The following is a 24,308-nucleotide window of genomic DNA, read 5'->3' as shown; positions in this document are numbered from 1 at the left end:
AAATAATTATTTCAAGACAATGCATTTGAGTGTTCAATACAGTGAACAGTTAATATAGTAAATAAAACAGGAGGAAGAAGCATCATTTAGCACACTGGTGATTCGCTGGATTGTCCTGGAACGTTCTGCATTGTCTTAAAATAACTCTGGATTTTCCAGTTCAACTAGCTAGCTATTTTGTTGGTTAAGCTTCTGTACTTGCTATCAGACTGACTCTCAACATAGCTTTCACACATTAGTTCCAACAAGCTTTAAGTTCCCAGGTTGCCAGTGGTCTCACTTTTTATGCACAAAGGTGACAAAAGAAAATCTGTTATACCATGGTGTTAATAATTAAAGTTTTCTGCCATTTGAGTTATTTGCAGGACACCTGGAATGTGTAATGTGAAAAATTAAATCTTTAATAGTTGAATTCTAGGATGGTGATTTTTGTTGGAGGGTTGTGCTTTTGGCTTAAATCTTCCTTGTACCCTCCAGATAGCATGCCATTCATTTTGTTCTTTTTTTTCCTTTCCATTCCTCCTTCATTTATTGCAACATTTACTGATCAACTAATATATTTCAGGCACATGGATAAGTACTGAGGAGAGAAACATAAATCAGATATGGCCCCTCCTCCCCAGGATTCATAGTTTTGTACAGGACATAGTATGTCAACCTGCTCATAAATCTTGAAAAGATCGTAGGTGAATATAGGTACAAAGCAGAAAGAAGAAGGGGTTAATCTTGTCTTTGGAAGATGGGCTCATGAAAGACTCCACCCATGTGGAAGGATTTAAGCTGATTCTTAAATGATGGGTAAGAACTTCTCAGAAGGAAAAGGAAGCAGTTGGAGGAATCACCCTGGCATTTGGGTTACAGCAGTAGTTCCTCATGACCTGAACACAGAGTGTGAGCACAGTCTGTCAGAAGATGAGGATGGAGAGTTCCTTGGAAAGTTGGTAGTGGTTTTGAATGCCTTGCCATGACTTTCAGATTTCATTCTGCAGCATGAAAAATACCAGCAAAATACCACTAAAAATCGAAGCTGGGGAATTACATGTTCCTTTCACTTTGACAACAAGGTATACAGTGGGTAGATCAGAAAGGAAGAGAGGCTTAACAGAATTGTGACAGTCATGTGTTGAGTGGATGCCATGAATCAGACATGGCCCTAGATTCTGGGTATACCTTGGGAGCAAAATAACCATAACACCCACCTTGTACTAATTATGACAATAACAATAGTATTTATTTAATGTCGACTGGGTACTGTCTGGGAGCTTGATGTATTTTCAGGGCAGTTGACCTTTAAATAATGCAGAGGTAAGGGCACTGGCCCCCCACAGTTGAAAATCCATGTATAACTTTTAGCTGTCCAAAAATTGATGTATTGATACTCTACTGTTGACCAGAAGCCTGACCGATTATAAACAGTTGATTAACACATACGTTGTATATGTATTATATGCTGAATTCTTACAATAAAGCAAGCTAGTAAAAAGAAAAACTAAGAAAATCATGAAGAAGAGAGACTATGCTTACCATTTATTAAGTGGAAGTAGATCATCATAAAGGCTTTCATCTTCGTTATCTTCACATTGAGTAGACTGAGGAGGAGGAGGAAGAAAAGTTGGTCTTGCTGTCTCAGAGGTGGCAGAGATAAAAGTCTGTATAAGTTGGTCTGTGGGGCACTAAACTATGTCGTTCAAGGGTCAACTGTATTTCAACTTAACAACTCTGAGATGTTACTACTATCTGTGTTGTATAGGTAATGTAATTGAGACTCAGAGATGATATTTACCCAAAGCTATGTAGCCAGTGAAGTATCCAGTTAGGATTTGTGTCCAGGCAGTATTTCACTATGATCTACCTTGAGGAAGTGAATAGATCATAAGATCAGCCATAACTATAGTGGAAACATAGCCAGACTAGAGCAACAGGAAGTAGGAAAAATAAAAATAAATACAAGAAGAATCTGCTCTAAAAGAAATGGAACCTCAAGCTATAGTGTTAAGGTCCTAAATATGGTACTCTTCATCCTTTTCTAGATAGTTCTTTCTGCCTTATACACTTCAGTAGATGAAGCCAGCTATTCAACATATAGTCTAACCACACTAGGTAGCCAGAGTTTTGCATTGGCATTTTCTGGCCGTTCTCCTTTCCTTGTTACCATGACTTGTTAATAGACAGCTTACACTCCAGGACTTTACATCTTTCTATTGGCTCCTGTGCATTCAGTGGCCAAATGTCCAGTAGTTCTATGCTGAGCCTCCCCTCAGATATAGTTTGAAAAATGCATGAGATTAAAAAAATATCCTTCAGCCTCCTACAACCACAGAACACCTAGCATGCCACTCAGCAGTTAGAGCAGAAACCTGTTGTGGTAGGCAGAATTCTAGATGTACACACCCTATATAATCCCTTTCCTTCAAGTGTGAGTTGGATTTGTGACTATGATAGGATACTGCTACCATAATTTTGGTACCCTTTATGGGTGAAAAGATTTTGTAGCTGTAACTAAGGTTCCTAATCAGTTGACTTTGAGTTAATCCAAAGGGACACAATCCCAAGTGAGCCTGATCAGCCAAGCCCTGAAAAGAGGCTAGAGAAATTTGAAGCATGGAAGACATTTCTTGCTAGCAATGAAAGAGCAACCTACCACATTGCAGACAGAACATGGCACCAAGAGCAATGTCTAGGAGATGAAAGTGGTCCCTAACAGCTAGCAATAAAACGGGGGAACTCAGTCGTAAAATTACAAGGAAATGAATCCTTTCAGCAAACTGTGATCTTAGAAGAGGACACAGAGCTGCTGGGTGCGGCGGCTCACGCCTGTAAATCCCAGCACTTTGGGAGGCTGAGGCGGGCGGATCACGAGGTCAGGAGATCGAGACCATCCTGGCTAACACGGTGAAACCCCGTCTCTACTAAAAATACAAAAAATTAGCCGGGCGCCATGGCAGGCGCCTGTAGTCCCAGCTACTTGGGAGGCTGAGGCAGGAGAATGGCGTGAACCCGGGACGCGGAGCTTGCAGTGAGCCAAGATAGCACCACTGCACTCCGGACTGGGTGAAAGAGCGAGACTCTGTCTCAAAAACAAAACAAAACAAAAAAAGAAAGGAAGAGGACACAGAGCTTCAGATGTGATCACAGCCCGAGCCTACACCTTGATTTAAGCCTGAATAGAGCACTCTGCTAACCCATACCCAGACTCCTTATCCACAGAAACTGTGAAATAATAAATTTGTGTTGTTCTAAGTCACTCAATTTGTGATGATGTGATATGCAGCAGTAGAAAACTATGAAACAATAGCGTAGTTCAGAGAGGTGCCATCCTGAGTTATCAAACCAGCAGGTCAGGCTTGACTGGCTTGTTTTGATGACCCTTCAAAAGAGTTTTAGTCTGCTCATAAGAAATTTAACATAGCATGCCCTCAGTTATCCATAAAAGCTAAAGTTTAATTCTTTGAGGCCACTTTGTATTATTTAATGGGTTACATTTCCATTGCATTGAGGATAATTTTTCTTTTCAGTGTGGCCTACTGACGGCATGTCCTGTGTGTTTTTCAAATAAAATATGTACTCAATTAGTATTCATAATTCGATTCTAGTATAACTTGTTTATCATAGGTATTTTATTTGAAATATTTCTGTTTAAAATCAAAGTTATTAACAAGTGAGTCAGTTAGAATTGTTAGTAATTAAACTACAGCATATAAGCATGAATAATTGTCAAGGAGATTGTTGTATATTGCTTTTTACATTTTATGTTTCTTTGGTGCAATAAAATAATAGGATAAACAATTATTTATGCTCTATTACAGTGAGGAAGTACAACATGTCAGCTGTAATGAGGAATAATTTGTTGGAGGAGACAATATTTGGAAGGAAATCTGGCTAAATATATATCCACAACTAAGATTTTTATTAAGCAGGGCTAAAATCTGTTGAAATTACCCCTGGGTTTAATGATCACATAAATAATCCTGTTTCAATTATTTGCATCAGACAATTCTGTGTCTTTTGTTACTTTTGTGGTATTGATTTAGATAAAGATTAGCCCCAGGGAGTAATGGGAAAGGGCTCCATGTGGCTGCTGTTTTGCTTTTTATTAGATCTCAGACTGAAATATCTACTTTATCTAAATCAGCTTCACACTTCTGAACATTTGTATCCATCAATTCTATTTATTTCACTTAGCTTGGCTATTAAGATGGCTGCACATCAGTTCTGCCCTTCACTTAAGTGATTACATTTGGAGCTGAAAAACGGATTCTCCAGGGACAGATCAAAGATGGGAGCTAGGTTATGAAGCAATGCAGAAAAGTGTGGGATAATTCACAGTCCTCTGTCTCTACTAAAGTTTGTATCTAAAGCTCATTGATGAGAGAAAGTTGTCATGAATGCAAGAAATGAATGACCTGAATAAAAACAAACAAAAAAAACCTTTAAATATGGAATAGAAACTTCTGTCTATTCCCAATCCGTTTAAAATGCCTTACTTTTATTCGAAGAAAAAACTTTCCAGAGAAGTTTGAGAAACCGAAGGAACCCCCATCTATTCTTAACCATGTCAAGTTTGTAAAAGGTGTGACTCTCAGCTAGTTTTGATGAGCTGGGAGAATGTGTTCCTTACATGGGTGAGGGTGTTTGAGCAGATTAATGCAGTGTTTCTCACAGTGTGGTCCAGAGAAGTCCTGCATTAGAATCAGTAGAACTTTTGACAAAAATGGAGATCCAGGGTCTCTACCTAAGACCTATGAAATGAGAATCTCTGGGAAAGGTCTGAGGATTCCTTTTTAGGGAGATTTCTAGTTAATGCTGATGCACATAACAGTTTGAGCACCATGAGTCAATACGTATGTATAACAGCTTAGTTCTCTGTTCTTTCTTGCCAGTGCTGGACACTCTTGCTCCCAATTCCTTTCCTCCTATTTGTCTTCAGCCCTTTAAGAATGCGGTAATGTACAGCTCAAATGAGTTTTTTGAGTCCCTGTATATTGTTCCTCCATTTAACTACCTTTACCCACTGAGCAGCTTGTGTTTGCTATTCATTCTTAGGACAAGGGTGGGTGGTGAAGTCTGGGTGTGGTGTTGATCCTTCATCATTAAGGATATTGTCTAGTCATGGAACTAGACCAAACAAGACTAGACTAGTCTAGAACTAGAATGTGATTCATGGACCATGAGGCTGATGAGACTTATGAAGCAGTCAAATATGCCCTTGAAGGTGGATTTCCTCAAGGAAATGATGATAGGACCCTTTGAAACCCCACTTGAATTTGAGTAGAATCTGTAGTCTGATGTCAGGTGTCATGCCAACACCTCACTGCATCTGTTCATCTTGTGCAATGTTTCAGAATGGAAGGTGACAAAGGTGTCCTCAAATATCAGTGTTCAAGATAGTTATTTTCAGGCTGTTTACTTTTTTTTTTTTTTTTTGAGACAGAGTCTTGCCCTGACACCAGACTGGAGTGCAGTGGCATGATCTTGGCTCACTGCAACCTCCACCTCCTGGGTTCAAGCGATTCTCCTGCCTCAGCCTCCCAAGTAGCTGGGACTACAGGCATGCGCCATCACACCCAGTTAATTTTTGTATTTTTAGTAGAGATGGGGTTTCACCATGTTGACCAGGATGGTCTCGATCTCTTGACCTCATGATCTGCCCGCCTAGGCCTCCCAAAGTGCTGGGATGACAGGTGATTTCCATCATTTTTATGAAGAACAATTTAAAAACCAAGCCATTATAAGTTTATAATTTCTTTCTATATTACTTGTGGTGAAGATGGTGGTCAACTTCATGGGTGGGTACAAGCAATGTGTTTTCCTTAGAATTCCACCTCAATTGCAGATGCCCTAGTCCTTCTTATCCATATAGGGGCTAGGAATAATAATAGTACTTGGCTCATTGAGTTTGTTATATGGACATATTAAGATAATTCAATTAGAACAGTACTTGATGTGTAGCAAGAGCTCAATAAATAACAATAACAGCTATTATTTATTGAGCATTTACACGGTGACGGTCTCTGTTCTAAGTGCTTTGTATGACTCATCTAGCAATTTGCCCAAAGTCACAAGGCTCTAAAGAAACAAAATGGGGATTTAAACCCAAGCATACTCTTAACCTCTGCATTGTACTGCCTCTGCCATAAATGCTTCTCATTGTCTTTTCACATTATTATTGAAATGCATTTCTCAGGCCAGGCACAGTGGCTCACTCCTGTAATCCCAGCACTTTGGGAGGCCGAGGCGGGCGGATCACGAGGTTAGGTGATCCAGACCATCCTGGCTAACATGGTGAAACCCCCTCTCTATTAAAATACAAAAAATTAGCCGACGTGGTGCACGTGCCTGTAGTCCCAGCTACTCGGGAGGCTGAGGCAGGAGAATGGGTTGAACCTCAGAGGCAGAGCTTGCAATGAGCCGAGATCACGCCACTGCACTCCAGCCTGGGCAACAGAGCGACATTCTGTCTCAAAAAAGGAGAAAAAAGAAACACATTTCTTATGTGATGCCTTTGCCTTCTGCTCGTTTTCTTTCAGTTCATTTTGAAGGGCCAAATTTGCTTTCTATTCACTCAATCATAAGATTCAGCCAGGCTTCTCTTGGATCAAGTAACTGCCAAAGGAACAGAGCAGAGTAAGTTAAAGGCAGGTCACTGATGCTGATTTTGCGCGCCAGAATGGGAGATGGTCTGGAAAATGAGGGGAATAAACTTCCCAGGAGCACCTGGGAAAGTGATTTGAGATGGGCTCTGGCTGTTCTTTCCGGCTCTGGGTAAATTCTCTGGCAAGGCTGGGTGTGGTGGCTCACACCTGTAGTCCCAGCACTTTGGGAGGCAGAGGCGGATGGATCACATGAGGTCAGGAGTTCAAGACCAGCCTAGCCCTAGAGATGGTGAAACCCCATCTCTACAAAAAATACAAAAATTAGCTGGTTGTGGTGACACGTGCCTGTACTCCCACCTACTCGGGAGGCTGAGACAGGAGAACTGCTTGAACCTGGGAGGTGGTGGAAGTTGCAGTGAGCTGAGATCGGGCCACTGCATTCCATCCTAGGTGAAAAAGCAAGGCCTTGTCTCAAAAAAAAAAAAAATCTCTGGTAAGACTAGTTTTCTTCTCCACTGGTCATGTAATATACATTGCCTTTGCTATGAAAAGAAAAATACCACCTAGTATCTACATAGTACGAGCCCAGCGTGATCTCTGTAAAGCTGACCTTAGTTCGATTCCCCTACCTGCCACTACCATTAAAGCCTGTCAGCTTTCCCTGATCTCATGGTACTTTCCATACTTTCTTAAAGACTTTTACCAGATGCTGCTTTGAATTTCAGGTGTTTTCAATGGCATCTAAAATATTATCTCTTGATCACTGGAGTCAGACTTGGGTTTCAATCCTGAGCTGGATATTTCCTGGTATAATCTAATGAGGACTCCATTCCTCAATTTCCTCTTGCAAAATGGAGATAGCATTAGTAGCTGCCTCATAGGGTTTACAGAGGATACAGTGAAATAATCCACATAAAGTGCTCCGTGTGCTAGTCTGTCAAATGGTGATTATTCTACACACAGGAGCTATTATCATCTAAATTTTGTTTTTAACAGATTTTAAGCTAGTGAAGACTAAGGATATATATATTTTTAACTCCTAATTTTTGTGGGTACATAGATATATTCATGGGCCACAAGTGATATTTTTGTACAGGTATGAAATACTTAATAATCAGTTCATGGAAAAATGGGTATTCATCTTTTTATTACTCATACTGGCTTATACAGTACCTGGACCACAATGTTAACCATTGAATGAAAGAGGAACAGTCAGAAACAAACTGAATGAAGGTTAGGTCTTGAGAAGGACAACTCATTGGGACTCTGTGATGAAAGCATAGAGAAAGCTTGCCCCCTTTCTCCTCCTCTCTTTAATGCCTTCCCAGCCTGGAATCTAGAAAGACATAACGTGCCAAAATCCCTTTGTTCCCCGCCTCAGTTCATCAGAGGGCAAACTCATCTTTCATTTTGTAAAAAACATTGTTTTTCTTCCAAAAGCCATAGTGCTGGAATCAAAGCAGAAATGGGTTCATTACTGTGAGTAACTGGTGATTTTGAATAAACTGCACTTTAGGGATACGCTCTGAAGTGCAAAAGTAAGAGTGTCTCTAATTAAGCACGTTCATTTTTCTGGGGACAGGCAAGAGATAACCTTCATGCAGCAGTAGAGCCTGAGCTGAAGGACTCCCCAACATTGCTTTGAAGAAACTTCTTTAAACGGGGGCGCCTGAAACAGCCTCTCACTCTCCTCAGTAGTTACGTGAGAATGCATTGCAGAGAAGAAAATTTTGGCAAACTGTCACAACAGTATCCCTTTTCTCTCACTACCACTTCATACTTATCTGCTACACATACACACACACACACACACACACGGCAGGGGCACAGAACTTTCTTGTATCTAATATTAATGCAGAAAGGGCGAGAAATCTTTTAAAAAGTCACAATCAAGTGTTGGGTTACTTATGCTGGTGATGTTTGTTTCATTGAATGCTTTGGGTATTCCTGGCCACTGTTACATGAGACACATGGGAAATGTTATGACCATCAGCAAGCAGCTATCAGCCCCATTGGCTTCAGATGCTTTGAGATGTGGGGGAAATTGACTAGTCCTTCACAAGCCTTTGTTTCCTCATCCATAAGACAGAAATGTAAACCCCTCTCTTCCTCAAAGAGGGGTATTTAGAATGGAAGAGTCTATGTGTTAGGCCTACTGCTTGAAAACGTATGTGCTCCACGGAGATTAAGTATCATTTAGAAATATTATTGCACCTAATCCTCACAACACTTCCCTGAAGGAGGGATATTGGCCTTATTTTGAAGACCAGCAAACCGAAGCTTAGCAAGTTTAAGTAATCCAAATGAGGACAAAGATTTGGAGCCAGTATTTAGGTTTCCTCTTTCTGTTGGACGCTCTTAATATTTCTCTTTTAAAGGGGAATTCAAGGCCCTACAGGAAGAAAATATATTGGATTAATATTTTAGTTTGAATCCATGCTGCGACTTGAAGGTAAGAGTTGCATATGTAGTTAAGTAACTTTACTTATTTAGATTGCAGTGTTCTTTTAGCTGAAAATGAAAGGATGAGAGTGGATGCTATCCAAGGTACTTATCATCCACACCAGTGATTTTAAGATATTTTGAGCAGGGCAATCTTCTTGGCTGCCTTCCTTGTATTGCTTTCATTGTTCACATGGGCAGGAACCACAAATCATGTTCACATTAAATGCTGAAGACAGAGCACAGCCAATATGTGTGAGCATGCAGTGCTCATGGCTCACCTTAAAAAGAAGCAGTAGGAATAGGACTTCCTAAAAAAAAAAGTACGGAATCTCTCAGGCTCCACAGGCAGAGGAGGCACGCTGGTAACAGGAAATTGGGCTCTGCCAAGTCAGTGAGAGAGCAGGTAGCTTTTTAGGTGAGAATATCAATCAGATTATTCATTCAACAACCACTCACTCCCTCTTATTCGCCAGGCACCATTCTGCGATTGAGGATATTATATTGAACAAGACAAACAAAAATCTCTACCCTCATGGGTAGGAGTTTATATTGTAGCAATTCTGGCAGAAGGAGACACTTAATAAACAAATATACACGCCAGGTGGTGACAATGCTTTGGAGGAAAATAACACTGGTTGAGAGGGTAGTGACTCCAGGGCCTGGTGAGGGAGGATTTTCTATATAGTGCAGTTGGAAAGGGCCTCTCTGTGATAGGAATTTTGGAACTAAGACCTAAGTCAAGTCACTTATTCATGGGAAGAAATGGGGATAAACACTGCAAGAGAGGGAAATACAAAGGCCGGAGCTAATGACGTAAACATTTAAAAAAAGAAAAACCCTCAGGCCTTGGGAAGAACAACATAACAGCAAAGGAACCCATAATTTTGACATCCAGACCAAGTGGAAGGACTCTCACTCTGATGCTCTTCAATAGTTCCTGCCGGCCAGGCACGGTTGCCAGGCACAGTTGCTCACGCCTGTAATCCCAGCACTTTGGGGGTCCGAGGCAGGCAGATCACCTGAGGTCAGGAGTTCAAAACCAGCCTCGCCGACATGGAGAAACCCTGTCTCTACTAAAAATACAAAATTAGCTGGGTGTGGTGGTGCATGCCTGTAATCCCAGCTACTCAGGAAGCTGAGGCAGGAGAATTGCTTGAACCCAGGAGACGGAGGTTATGGTGAGCCAAGATCGCTCACCATTGCACTCCAACCTGGGCAGCAAGAGTGAAACACTATCTCAAGAAAAAAAAGAAAAGTTCCTGCCTACATATGTTTCTCAGCCCCAGGTCATCAACTTTAAATGTGAACACAAAGCACTTGACTGTGGACATCCATATATAAGGCAAGCTGAAGGGCTCTGCAGAGTTCACTGTACTAGAAAAACAGAACTCCCTTTCGAGTTCCGAGGTGGTGTGTGTTTAAGTAATATTAATCCTGTGAATGAGGAGGAGGAAAGATCCTTGAGTTTAATTAACTACTAGTTTGGATGCTTTTCATGTTCCAAAGTTACTGGAGTTAATGGCTAAAACAGTATGTCAGCCAGATGCAGTAGCTCGTGCATGTAGTCCCAGCACTTTGGGAGGCTGAGACAGGAAGATCACTTGAGCTCTGGAGGTTAAGGCTGCAGTGAGCTGTGATCACGCCACTGCTCTCAAGCCTGGGCTACAGAGCAAAACCCCGTCTCTCTCTCTCAAAAATAGAATGTCACAAAACAGTTTGGGGGATTTTTTTGGGTATAACCTTCACCCCTGTGCTGATAAGCACTTGTGCCAATATTTGGATTTTTAATTCATTTAAAGCCCTGTTGGATAATGGGATGAAGTAATGGGTTTTGCATTAAACAAATCAGAATTTGGAGCTTGGTTCCATCATTCACCAGCTGTGTGACCTTGAGCCTGCTACTTAGATTCTCTGAGCCTAGTGTTTCACCTGCAAATCATCATCCCTACTTTTAGAATGTCTAGGAAGGAGCAATGCATTAAAGCATCTGGTGTGTAGTAATCACCTAATCATTGATGACTTTTATTACCCAGCAAACATCTATGAAGTAAGAAGTGCCCTCCATGGAGGCACAGTAGGGATTTTCTAGATTAGCTAGGCATGATCTCTGCCCTCTGGCAGCCTACCCTTTAATGGAGAGAATGTATACCCATATGGCTATCATATAATACATCATAAGTAGGAAAAGTACCATAAAAACACAAAAAAGAGAGATTTGATCCAATTCTGGTTGAAGTTTCCATGAAAGAGTTTTAAGAACTTGACAGGCAGAGATGGCATGGGAAGGTTTTTCTAAATAGATAGAGCAATTTTAGCAAAGTCCTGGAAATGGAAAAGCCCAGAATGAGTTTGGGTGAAGGAAGCTGAGCTGTCAGGTGGACTGTATTGACAGGAGTAAGACCACTGAGGTGCAATCTTCAAGGAGGTACCGGATCATGGAGAGACAAGGATGCTCTTCAAAGGAGCTTCAACTTTGTTCTGTAGGCAAATAGGGAGCCATGGAAGGTTTCCGATTAAGAGAATGATAGGAAGAGGACTGCACTTCCTCCAGATTGATTCCTCTGGCAACCCAGCAAAGTCTGAATAGAGCATGGAGACACTTGTGGAAAACACCTGAGGTGGTAGTGATTGAGCACTCACTCTTTTCTAAAGGTGTCACTCATTAATTCCCTCAACAGAGGAGTGATGAGCTAGGTGCTATTATGCCTCTCTTTATAGATGAGGACATTAAGACACAGAGATGTTAAGTAACTTACCTAAGGTCACACAGCTAGTAAGAGATCCCAGCGGTCTGTCCCTGGAGTTCATATTCTGAACTTATACTCCACTGCCTCAAAAGCCAACCCCAAGCGAAGGATGCCTTCATTCTATCCTGCTCTGCCTTTTTGCCTCTTCTCTTTTGCTCTCTTCGGTCCTCAGCTTGTTCATCTATGAAATAGGAGGCTTTAATTGGCTTTCTAAGATGCTGTCTCTCTCTCGTATTTTTTTTAAATTCTGTATTTCATTGTGGAGCTAATCTATTTGGGCAGTGTTAGGAGGAAAGAAAAAGATGAAACAGTTGTGCAAGAGAGAGACAAAAACTTCCGCTTTTTTTGTGTGTTTTTTTTTTATTCTCAAACTTTTCCTGGCTCCAAATTTACTTAAATCATTATTTATAAAGGCTAGAAGGACACCTTAAATACTGTATATATTTTGGTGTATTGAATTGTATGAGGTAGTGCAGAGGAGGTAGCTGCTAAACTCTAAAATACTATGCAAATATGATGAATACTTATTAGTTTATTATTCCCATGCTTCGAAAAGATACGATAGTTACTAATCAAACCAGAATATTAGTTCTCAGTGACTGAGCTTTCGAAGAAGGTGACTCATGGAAAAGAAAGTCAACACTGGAAGACTCTCTTAAGCCTCGTTTCAATCTGCACTCAGCTAGTTGGGACAAAATACACATTTGGATTTTCCTTACTGGTCAACAATGTTTCTGAAACAGCTGAATGCAAGTTGTCACTACACCTCTCAGCGTTTTCAGGTTTTTCTCCGTATTTCAAGGTGCGGTGCTCTGCTCCCTGTCTGCAGCAGGAGTCCAGCCCTGGCTTAGGTTCTCTTGTTTCCAAGGCAACTGGCCGGCCCAACAAAGCCACTGGTGGCGGCCGCGCGGGCGCGCAGAGTCCCGGGGCGCAGAGCCATCTCCGCCGCGCAGGGCCTCATGTTTCCTCGGGACGTTCCTGGTGACCTCCTGGGTCCTCGGGTGATCTGCGCCGCGACTTCATGCGTGGCTGTCTCTCTCTGCAAGGGTGATAATGAGGAAGCCGATAATTCCGACAGGCCCGACTTTATCCGGCTGCTACTTCTGGCCTCTGCTACAGCAGACAGGATGAATGCATTTTCTCTCACTCACGCCCTTTTTCTCAGCCTCTCCATCTCCATCTCGTCTCCTTTCCCTTCTCTCTCTCTCTCTCTCTCTCTCTTTCTCTCTCCCCCCCTCTCATACGCTCTCCTCCTCCCCTTTCTCCAGCAGTAGCCTTGTTAATGTAGTTTAATGGCTTTAGAAAGAAAGCCAGGCAGAGGAGCACTTCTCAGTGGCTGTGGTCGGACCATGACCTAGCTGACCATGAACTTGGAAGGGCTTGAAATGATAGCAGTTCTGATCGTCATTGTGCTTTTTGTTAAATTATTGGAACAGTTTGGGCTGATTGAAGCAGGTTTAGAAGGTAAGGGAGCGCTTTTCAGTGACTTCTAAAAATTCTCTGTTTTGCAATGAAAATGTCTTAGATGAATGTAAGAGGCACCTGAAATGAGACCAGAGAAATGTTACTCTGGGATGGACATGAAGGAAGACAGGTTTTTCAGGGTAGCAAAGATTAATGAAATAAACTTTTTGTAAGTTGCAGTAATGTTTTCACAAAAGAATGTTAAAACTAGGAGAAACACTTTGCATCAAAAATGTCAGAACAAAAACTGAAGTAATTAAGAGTTTATAATGGATCTACCTATTTTGAGAGTATTTAGTCCATACTGATGCTTGATTATTTTATCTAATACCTCCTTTTATTGTATCGGCAAATTTTATTTGGGTATATTGTGAAATCACTCATTTCTTGTTATGCAAATACATCGATCAAATGGAAATAAATAGACATAATTTCTTATTGTCTAAGGTTAGATCCTGAGAATGACAGGCTTTTCATAAGGTCATCTGGAGAAGTGTTTATAATGTTAACTATTTTACATACTAACAGAGATTCTAAGGGGAAAAGACTCTAACTCATATAACAGACTTTAACATAGATCCCAGGTAGCCAATTGTTTTTCAAGTATTGCTGTTTATGTTCGTTAGAGGCTCATTCTCCTGTTCTTATCAATCACCTCTTTGTTTAAACAATACGTTTTGTATTTGCCCTTATTGTTTCCTAAATTAAATGTTTTTCTGGGAATCTGAGTAAATTTACATTATAATTTTCTAACTGCTCAGAACACATTTTGAGAGTGTGTTTGCATACAGCCAGTCATTGTTTCTCTAAAGTTGGCAGAGCAATTTTTAAAAGAAGCTCTAGATGATGTTTGACGTAGTTATGTTTAGATATTTTCCTTGCTTCAAATTTTAAACTTAAGTAAAAAGGAAAATACGTTATAAATGTATTTACATCCACAACTAATCCAGCCCTCCAGAGAATGGCTGCCACAGTGTAACATAAATGAGTTTGCATTTACAAAGAGCAAACATCAAATTAAAATAAGTGTGTCACTCTGATGTAGGTTACCAGAAACCTACATTTATAACTCGTGGGGCGGGGGGTGCAGGGCGCAGGAGGCGGGGGATGGTGGAGAGCTGGGTTTGTTTGTTTAATTTTAAAATAAGTTGCAGAATGCTTTTGGTAGCCCTCTCTGATGGAAATATCTGTAGTTCTAGAAAGAGGATAAGTTCTAAAATCTAGAAGTGGCCATTTCTCTTTAAAATTGACTTCATGTTGTACACTCTCGTGAAACCAATAACTTGGTTTGGCTTCTCTGTTCATTTGTGTGGGTTATTTTACTTGGCAAATGTGATTAGGATGTCCCATTTTAATGAACTGGTTTTTATTCTCTGTGAGACTGACGATTCATGGAACAATCTCAGAATTCCTAGCTCTGTTGAGGGACTTGTTTTATCTCATGTCATGGATGTTGTGTGGTCATTCTTTCAGCTCTTGTGTGGAGGGCTTTGACTCTGGATTTGGTGATGACACCTACTCTAGTATTGGTTCTGCTTGTTTCAGGAGCACAAATATTCCCTCTCCCAAATGAGAACTTGTGTTTCCTTCCTCTAAGAGCTGCTAACCTCTATGAAGTCTTTCCTCTTTATTATTACTTAAATTCAAAGCTGTACTGATTTGTATGAACAATTTCTCTCTTGTATTTTATGTTTTACAATATCAGCATTCTCCAGGACAATCTTGGACTAATACTATGGAGAGAATGCACTATCTCAGAAACTTTAATATAAACTTCATATATGATTTCCAGTGATTGTTAGGAAGTAATTATAAATGATAAAATGTTGATAACCACATTAAGGAAGAATTATTTAATGCGTAAAAGTTGATAGAGATAGAAAGCAATAGTGTTTTTCATTTGGAAGTCTGTATAAGACAAATCTCCAAAGTAAATCTTAGAGTGAGAAGACCTTTAAAACAAGATTTAATTTGGCTGAATACTTTGCTAGCTGGAGATAAAAAACAAATGAATAGATTGATGTAGCTCACTGTGTGTAGTTTAAGTCTATAGATCAGAATGTGTGCACTCTACAGTTACAACCTAATTTTAATTAATAAAAGGATAAGCAATGTTTATTATCAAGCTAGCATCTTCATAGTTTTTTTCTGAAACTTTCTTAAAAAAAAAAGTACTGATGCTTGTTTCATTCAGATTTCTTTTCACCTAAGAGTTCCTTTCCTCCCACACTATTTTGCATGTCTAAGTTCAGAAGATAATGATTTATTTCACCTTTCTTATTTCTGTCTGCTCAATTGTCCTATGAAAAAATTTGAATATTAAGTAGAAAATCTTGAACCTAGGTTAAAGCCTTATGAGGACGATTGTGAACTTTTTCCCTAAATCATTAAACCTCCTCATGTAAACTTACAACTGTTTTATAGTATACATGATATTCACAATGTAGTTTTTTTGGTATTATTATATTTGAAATATGCATATTGTTCTGAAGGGCATATAAAATATGACGTTTGTATAGTGTAGTTATTATTTTGCTTTTGTCTATGTATAGAATACGTGTACTTCAAAATAAATTCATAATATAAAAGTCTAAATTATTTGTATTTGCTTATCTTTAAGAGCTTTGAGTTCTCCTTCATTGTAGAAGACTGGGGATTAGGTCCTTGAGTCTTGGGTCCTGTTCTGATCTATGTACGATATTCATGAATACATAATACTACCCAGAGATCCATGTCATACGTTTATAACCTAAGAGTTACAGTTAGCAGGTAACATTCTTTCTCCTGAGAATATAAAATAGTAGTTGGAGCACAAATGCTTATGCCTCATCTGCTACTCTCTTGCTTTCTCTAACCTTGGATTAAGTCACTTTACCTCTCTAGTTTTCTAGTTTTCTAAAATGAGAAACTGGACTTGATAATCTCCACGGAACTTTCAATTTCAAAACTTCAATGAGTGTAACAGGTAATTAAAATGTGAGAATTTATGTAACACATATCATTTACCATAAAATAGATGTCAGTGGCCTATTTTGGAATTGATTTACAGTATAACGGTTAGACTAATCTTCTCTTCCATAGTGAGATAATTTATCATATCTCAGGGAAATATTCATTGTATTTCAAGAGAATAGAGAAACGTCCTTTCCTGTAGCTCTAGAATTTGAAGTGTGGGGCTGCTGTTTCAGGCATCCTCGTGATACAGTTTCTCAAAACTTAAAGTTTCAATAACAAGTAAGCACATCATATTATCATTTATTAACTCATTTATTAACTTTTTTGGTAGTTACATTAAAATTTATTACATTTTCTTTTTAAGAAAAGTAATCTTAATGCCAGTTCAGTAGGCATGAAAATAATAGTGAGAAGCAGATTTCTAAGGATAAAACACAATACCAGTGGCCAGTGTTTTAAATTCATAGACTCTCTCTACTTAGTGGGGAGTTTAGGAGGCTCCAGAGTTATGCTGGTTTGGAATACTCCTGAAACTTCACAATAGTAAATTGCCTTTTTTTTTCAACTATAAAAATGAAAGTGGTTTTCTGTTAATGCATTCCAGGAAGAAATTGAATCAAAATTTTAATGGCAAAGTGATTTCATTATCTCTATATGCAACACTGGGCTGTGAAAATATCTACTTTTCATCTAAATATGTATTAAATTATGCTGAAGCAGTTACTGAGTTAAGAAAGAACCATCCTTCTACCACTCTTAATAAAAGCAAAATTTCACAAAAATGCATTAACACAAATGACTTGAAAAAAGTCACTGTAAGTGGTAATTATCTTTGATAAAAAGACAAAAAGAAATAAGCTGGTAATCTAAGTCCTTCTTAGGATAAGGACTAGGCTGTCTTTTGTATTTATTCAACTCACTTTATTTAGCAAATATCTGTAATACTGCAATACAAGCTTCCCCAAGAGGCTTAATCAAGGTATTAGCTGTATACACAAAGATGGATTTTTAGAACCCAAGTTCTTAATTCTACTATGCTGTTGACAGAAGTGGGGAAGTGCTGGATCTGTCAATAAATTGGGCAAACTGAAAAAAATCACTGACGGTGTGTTCAGACCGTGATGCTTAATAAGGACCAAGGGGCTAGAGATGACTAGGAGGGGCTGATTTCCATCTCAAATAGCTTAGTTGAAATTCACAGAGTCTTGTTCTAATTCTCCCAGCATTCTGGTTCCCCCAATGCAATGGCATGCCAACGCTTATGTGTTTTGGTGTATCAGAGAAGTCTTTGTAAACTGTAAAGTTTAACAACGATAGACTGGATTAAGAAAATGTGGCACATATACACCATGGAATACTATGCAGCCATAAAAAATGATGAGTTCGTGTCCTTTGTAGGGACATGGATGAAACTGGAAAACATCATTCTCAGTAAACTATCGCAAGGACAAAAAACCAAACACCGCATGTTCTCACTCATAGGTGGGAATTGAACAATGAGAACTCATGGACACAGGAAGGGGAACATCACACTCCGGGGACTGTTGTGGGGTGGGGGGAGGGGGGAGGGACAGCATTAGGAGATATACCTAATGCTAAATGACAAGTTAATGGGTACAGGAAATCAACATGGCACATGGATACATATGTAACAAACCTGCACATTGTGCACATGTACCCTAAAACCTAAATTATAATAAAAAAAAGAAAGATAAAAATACTTTATATTAGAAAATTTAAATATACAATCTTTTTACACCATCTAGGAATGAAATAAAGGGAATACATATACCATCTTTAGGGTCTCTTATGGTTCATCTTTTCTTTTTTTTTTTTTTTTGAGACGGAGTCTCGCTCTGTCGCCTAGGCTGGAGTGCAGTGGCGCAATCTCGGCTCACTGCAAGCTCCACCTCCCGGGTTCACGCCATTCTCCTGCCTCAGCCTCTCCAAGTAGCTGGGACTACAGGCGCCCGCCACCACGCCCGGCTAATTTTTTTGTATTTTTTTTAGTAGAGACGGGGTTTCACCGTGGTCTCGATCTCCTGACCTCGTGATCCGCTTGCCTCGGCCTCTCAAAGTGCTGGGATTACAAGCGTGAGCCACCGCGCCCAGCCTGGTTCATCTTTTCTTATTTCAAGAACATTAATGCCTAAAAGGGGACTATTGGAAGAAAAAGATTTAGTATATTCAGAGATTACACTCAGAGGATCTAAAGTTATTTAACTTGGATTCTAATCACAGCTTCACTTATTATTAGTCATGTGATTTTAGACTATTACTTGACTGACATAATCCAAATTTTTAGCTATAAAATGAAAAATGATAAATAATATTAATGTCTTTATTATCACCTATATGTCAGACATGTGTTAAACAGAATATAGTACAGATATATTATTCATGTAATACAGTATAACATGGCAATATCTTATTTAATCTTCACCATGATCCTTTGAGATAGGTAATCACTTACACTTTAGATAGAAGAAAACTTAAACCTATAGAGTCCACTGAATTTGGATCAAGGTTACTCAACTAGTAAATCATAAAACTGGAACTCAAACTCAGGCCATCAGACTCCATATCTTATTATATAATTTTCATTTCCTAAGCATTACAACATCATGGGCAATGGCTAATAATTTTGCAAAGGGGAGAAAGTGTTAAATCAGGCATTCATTAATGGCTTTCCACAAGCCTTTCTTGGACACATTCTATGCATGAAATACTCTCAGTCACTTACATTATTTAATAAGCATAAGCATGCCTACTGTACTCTTCTAAACACAAATAAAAGAATATTATAAAGTCACTATGTTCTAAATTAAACAAAATCTTGTAACATGAATAAATCAGCTTTAATTTCAGTCAAATCAAGTGCACACTTTAGTTGGGATCTGGGGTAAAATTTGAAAAGAAAATAGACAGAAATGTTTATTCTCAAACTGAGAGTCGATCTGGTTTGCTTTGGGAGACAAATAGGATTGCTGGAAATAGATGGGGCAGAGAAGGGCTGGTGATTTTGGAGAAAAGAGGAAATTCAACATAAGATGCTACTGAGAAAAAGTGAGACCTTGAATCCAGGACTACTGTTATTTATGAAAAGGTCTGAGATGTATGGATTGGGTTGACCGAAGCATGGACGAAGGCAGTAAGATGATCCATATTGGAGTAATATTTTGAAGTAAGTGCATCCAGCATTGAATTAAAGCATAACACAAGCATCAATTGGGTTTTAAGGCTTGATGAAGATGGTCATCAACAGAAAACGCACACCCCAACCTTTCTCAGCAAGTAAAAAACAAGAAGGAACCCTGATGGTTCTAGTTATTGAGAACAGAGTACAAGGGAGGGAGGAAAGCTTACCTTAGTTGAGAACCTATATAAGACAAAGAGGGTGAAAAAAAGTGTTGCATATGCCTCGCCTTGGAATTATCATCCCAACCATGCAAGACTGAAAGTGATATTTTGATTTTGCAGATGAATAAACTAGGAGTTCAGGGAGAATAATAACTTGCTTAAGATCACAAGGAAATAAATGAAGGAGTCTAGATTAATTCCAATATCTTTGTTGTAGCTCCAATCCAAAAGGCATTCATTGTGACTGCACAAGATATTCCAAAGTAAGATAAAACATACATAGATACATAAAAGTCATACACAATATGAACTCCTCTTACAGAATATGCCCATTAAAAATTGTATTTAAGAATTGGTTTCATTTTTTTTTTTACTTCTAGTTCTACGTAGAGACATTAGTAAAAGCATAGGTACAATAGTGAACCCAGAAAAATGAGGAAGAGGGAAAAATAAGAGAAGATATATCAGTAATTTACATAATTGTAGCTCTGATTTCTCAAGGTTTCATAGAACAAAACATCCTGCAGAAACTGCCAGTTTCAAATTGATCGTCTTATAGATAAGGAAACTGAGTCCCAGAGAGACGAAATGACCTAAAAATGATTTGTTATTGACAGAACTCTTTTCAGCAAAGAAAAAGTTAATGAATTACATTCAGAAGATAAACTTCAAACGTAACCTGTTTCATAAAATGCTTATTCAAATTGTAGCTCTCTTGTTATTCTGCTTATGGTCCAAGAATTTAGGGCTGAGTGATAGTGAAGTTGCTTTTTGGCATAACTTTAAGATTAGAAATAGGTGCCATTACAAAGAACTATCAGGCTGAGGGATTTAGCCATAAATTGAGGTGTTTTTCACCTCTATGACTTGTCTGAATACGTTTAGTAATACTGAGCCATTACCATCTTGTAGCCAGTTCAGATACTCCACAGATGAATTTTTGGAAGGCCAAGGTCCTATATCAAATATATATGTAATTGATTGACTGGGTTGGGTTTAAAACTGGTCTGGTGGCTGTTTGTTACCACAATCAAATAACAATTATTCATCTCCTTTCCAAATATATATATATATATATTTGATATAGCACTTGGCTTACCTGAAATTCATATTTTTTTTATATACACACACACACACACACACATACGTACTTATGTATGTATGTATATATATATATACACACACACATACATACATAAATATATATACACACACAAATCACAAGGGCAGTTACCTTAATTGTTCAACATGCCAATTATTAAATTCTAAATTCTGTACCTTCCTAACTGCTTGCTTTGGTGCCACCATCCCACAGATGTCTGCCGTTACCTCTCTGTTTGAAATTCACCCCCACCGGCCAGACTGTTCATGACAATTATTTGAAAAGCATTTGATTAGGTCAGTAGACTAATCATCAAGACAAATCTGGCTCCTGGAATTATAACAAGTGTGTGTTTCAGTTCTCATAGGTAAGCCATAGAATATAGAAACTAAAAACACAGACTCTGAAGCCAAAATAATTGGATTTAATAATAATCCCAGCTGGAATACACCTTGGCTGTAGGTGTTGGGTAAGCACTCCAACCCTCAGTACTTCAGTTTCTTTGTCTACTAAATTGGAATAATCATAGCACCTCTCTCTCCTGCTTGTTTTGTGGATTAATATAGTTGGTATTTGTATATGCTTAGAACCCTGTATAGGATTATAATAAGTTATTTGTGTTTTGCCATTATAATGGCTAAGCACCATCATCTTTCCATCAAACAAACAAACAAACAAACAAACAAACAAACAAAAAGAGAGAGAGAGACTACAGCTCAATGCCTGAAACCAAAAGTTGCTTCATTGCTTGGTAAACAAGTGAGAGCTGTGCTTGTAAGATGCTGTCACTGAAAACCAAACACTGCTGTTGCTATATAGAGTTTTAGGCTTTCTGAAGCATGGTTAATAATGTGAAATTGTCATTGATTGATTGGGTTGGGTTTAAACTGGTTCTGGTGGTGACTTGTTACGAAAATCAAAGAACAATTCATTTCCATTCTTAAAACTAGAGTACAAGAACTTTTTCATGGTAAACAACATTTAAGATTATCTATTGAGAACTCCCAAGTGCCAGCTACTGTTCTAGAGACTGGGGATGCAGCCATAAGCAGAACAGATAAAGCCTCCATTCTTGCAAGTTCATCTGCTGAGTTTTGAGATACAAACTATAAATGCTACAAAAATAAGAATCAGAGTAGTTGTAGTGGATTTCATTCATTCATTCATTCATTCACTAACTGCACGTGCCTCTATTATGGTCCGTATGTTGTCCTAAGCACAGTATACGAACACAGTTGCCGAGCTTGAGAAATTTATATACTATTGGGGAAGCAAGACAAAAATATAAATAAAGGAATATATAGGAATATATAATCCAATATTTAATAGAGACAAGCACAAAATATGGCAAGGGGATAGAAACAGGGTGTTATTTATCAAAGGGTGGTCAGAGAAAGCCTTTCCAAAGAACTGACTTGTCTGAAAATACTTAAATGAATGCATGAGACATGAGAGAGTCTGGGATAAGAGCATTCCAGGCAAAGGAACTGTCACATGCAAGAGATTCTGGTTAGAAGTGTGCTTCATGTATCCAAGGAGCACAGGCGGGCTAGTGTAGCTGAAGCAGAGTGAGCTTGCCAGGGTAATGGGAGGAGCCATGGAGGGAGAGCCAAGGTCATATCCTACAGGGCCATTATAAGGACTTTAGGACTTATTCTTTATTACTGGAAAGCCATTGAAGGGTTCAGATAGGAAGTCTCTACACAGTTCCTGACTCTACCTTCATTTATATGCCCTGATATTGTTTCTGTACCATACCTGCCTACTCCAAGACACCTCTTTGCTCTGTTCCAGATACCACCAGGGCATGGATTCAACACTTATTTTCAGACTTCCTTTGTATGAAACAACTGCCGGTACCAATCTTTAGTGTGAGCGCAAGCCAAAACTTCACTCCTCTTCATTGATCTAGGTTTTCCCTCTACCTTCCACATGGGGTGAGCAGGTCTAGTCCTCATTTCTTCTTACCAGGTTGCTTCAACAACCTGGGATATACACCACACTTATAATTATGCTTTTAGGAGCAATGTTAATTGCTTAATAGGACTTTGCTAGAGGAGGAATTTTGAAAAGTCAAATAATATTCCTTGAACACTTGCCATAGTGAGAATATTGTGACAGTAGAGGTAAAAATGTGAATTTCACACACGAAAAAGAAGACAATGTTGTTATCCTTTGAGTAGTTCCTCCTCCCTCACTTATCAGCTTCAAAGGGAAATATTCAAATTGGGCACATTCCAAGTTGAGATGTGAATGATACATTAATATCCCAGGTGTATGTACTAATACATATTTTTTGGAACTAGCAAGAATCATAGAAAGTGTAGTCCAGCCTCCTCATTTTATGAGTAAATTGAGGCCCAGGAAGGTTAACTGACTTGTTAGAAGTCACAATGCTATTTGGTAGCATACATATTGTAATAATTACATTACCTATAATGGAGTGATCATTATATTCTAGGTGAAGACCTCACCATTTTACATATTTGTAGTATCTAATTTTTGCATATCCCTTTAAAAACAAACCTATTAGCCACAATTATAGGAATTCTAGCTTTTTACTTAAAAATCTATTGTGAATGCTTTTCATCATTTTACTTTTTTCTAGTTTTATTGGATTATGCCCAGGAAAATGGGGAAGATTTGCTGGTACACAGGCAGAAACAAGGATTCTTATAGAACTAATAGGTACGCCAAAATGCAATGACACAGTTGTAGCGAGGCTGGGAACCAGGCTTTGGTTCAGCAGGGAGTTAGGGCCCAGATCTTGTTGTTGAAGGTACATAATGGGAAGACACAGAGTCAAATCCTAAGTGCCCGGTGCTCCGGCATTTAGGAGGTATCAAATGAATATGGTAGGGGAGTCTCAAGCAGAGAGGTTCCAGAGCTGGTAAGCAAGAAGATGGCATTAGATGCTAACAATATCAAACACACCTTAATGAGCACTTTGTTGAACATATGTCAGGCACTATGATCAAGACTTTATATGATCATTCATATTAACAATTTTTATGAACCAGTGGTAGTTAAAGTTTAACAAATTAGAAAGTATATGCTTGTGAAATTTCAGCCACTCGCCTAAGATCATATACCTAGAAGTGGTCAAGGTGGGATTCAAATTCAGCCTGCCCACCTGGAGAACAAAGGTTCTCAACCACTACGTTCCTGCCTCCCAGGTAGGGCTAGATCATGATCAGAGGCAGAATTAGTTTGAAGTAAATGAAGATTAAGCCACAGAGACTTCCAAATGCATGGACCCCTTCCCATTCCTATTCTAAATAAATATTAACTTCCATACCCAATTTTATATGTGATTTTTTTATTATTTTCTCATAGACCCCCTTCCCCAAATCATATGTGCTTCAGATCCCACAATACCAAGATCTGCTCCTGTCGTAATCTTAAAAGATCTCGTCTTTTCTTACATGATTAAAATTCATGACTGGGAACACAGAAAGCAAGATCCAATCCTACAAGACAGAGGTTGGATATAAAGTTCCCATTAGGGGTCCTCCTGTCTCTCTGCCTATCTCTGTGGCCATTTAGACTTCATGCCTGACACAATTAGGATGGGATTATTTGACAGCATGACATTTCCAGGAGACTGCAGTAGAATGTAGTCCTATTTCCCGAAGGATTGGC

At 38.9% G+C, this 24,308-nt stretch overlaps 1 protein-coding gene and 2 long non-coding RNA genes across 10 annotated transcripts in view; 1 reads left to right on the top strand and 2 right to left on the bottom strand.

Moving 5' to 3' along the window:
* LOC129464725 (uncharacterized) overlaps positions 1-12,796 on the bottom strand; it is a 50,530-nt gene extending 37,734 nt beyond the window's left edge. Inside the window, exons 1-2 of one of the 3 annotated variants that reach the window (XR_008651706.2) lie at positions 12,505-12,796; positions 1,525-1,589 (exon numbers count right to left, since the gene is read on the bottom strand). This is a non-coding gene — a long non-coding RNA (uncharacterized lncRNA). The remainder of the gene's footprint in view (positions 1-1,524; positions 1,590-12,504) is intronic. The other 2 variants (XR_010116204.1, XR_008651705.2) reach the window with 2 other exon arrangements.
* The window catches only part of KCNIP4 (potassium voltage-gated channel interacting protein 4), a 1,214,216-nt gene that overhangs the window by 647,940 nt on the left and 541,968 nt on the right, over positions 1-24,308 (top strand). Inside the window, exon 1 of one of the 6 annotated variants that reach the window (XM_055246093.2) lies at positions 12,800-13,249. The exons of the other annotated variants lie outside the window; for them this stretch is intronic. Within the exon in view, the coding sequence (XP_055102068.1) occupies positions 13,150-13,249 (100 nt within the window). The 5' untranslated portion in view covers positions 12,800-13,149. Of the gene's footprint in view, positions 1-12,799; positions 13,250-24,308 lie in introns of those variants that run through there. 6 annotated transcript variants of the gene reach the window in all.
* LOC134732726 (uncharacterized) overlaps positions 1-24,308 on the bottom strand; it is an 800,561-nt gene that overhangs the window by 569,743 nt on the left and 206,510 nt on the right. The gene's annotated exons all lie outside the window — the stretch shown is intronic.

Source organism: Symphalangus syndactylus, chromosome 16 (genome assembly GCF_028878055.3).
Source record: "Symphalangus syndactylus isolate Jambi chromosome 16, NHGRI_mSymSyn1-v2.1_pri, whole genome shotgun sequence".
NCBI classification, from domain to species: Eukaryota; Metazoa; Chordata; class Mammalia; order Primates; family Hylobatidae; genus Symphalangus; species Symphalangus syndactylus.
This window is presented reverse-complemented; position numbering and strand designations above follow the sequence as displayed.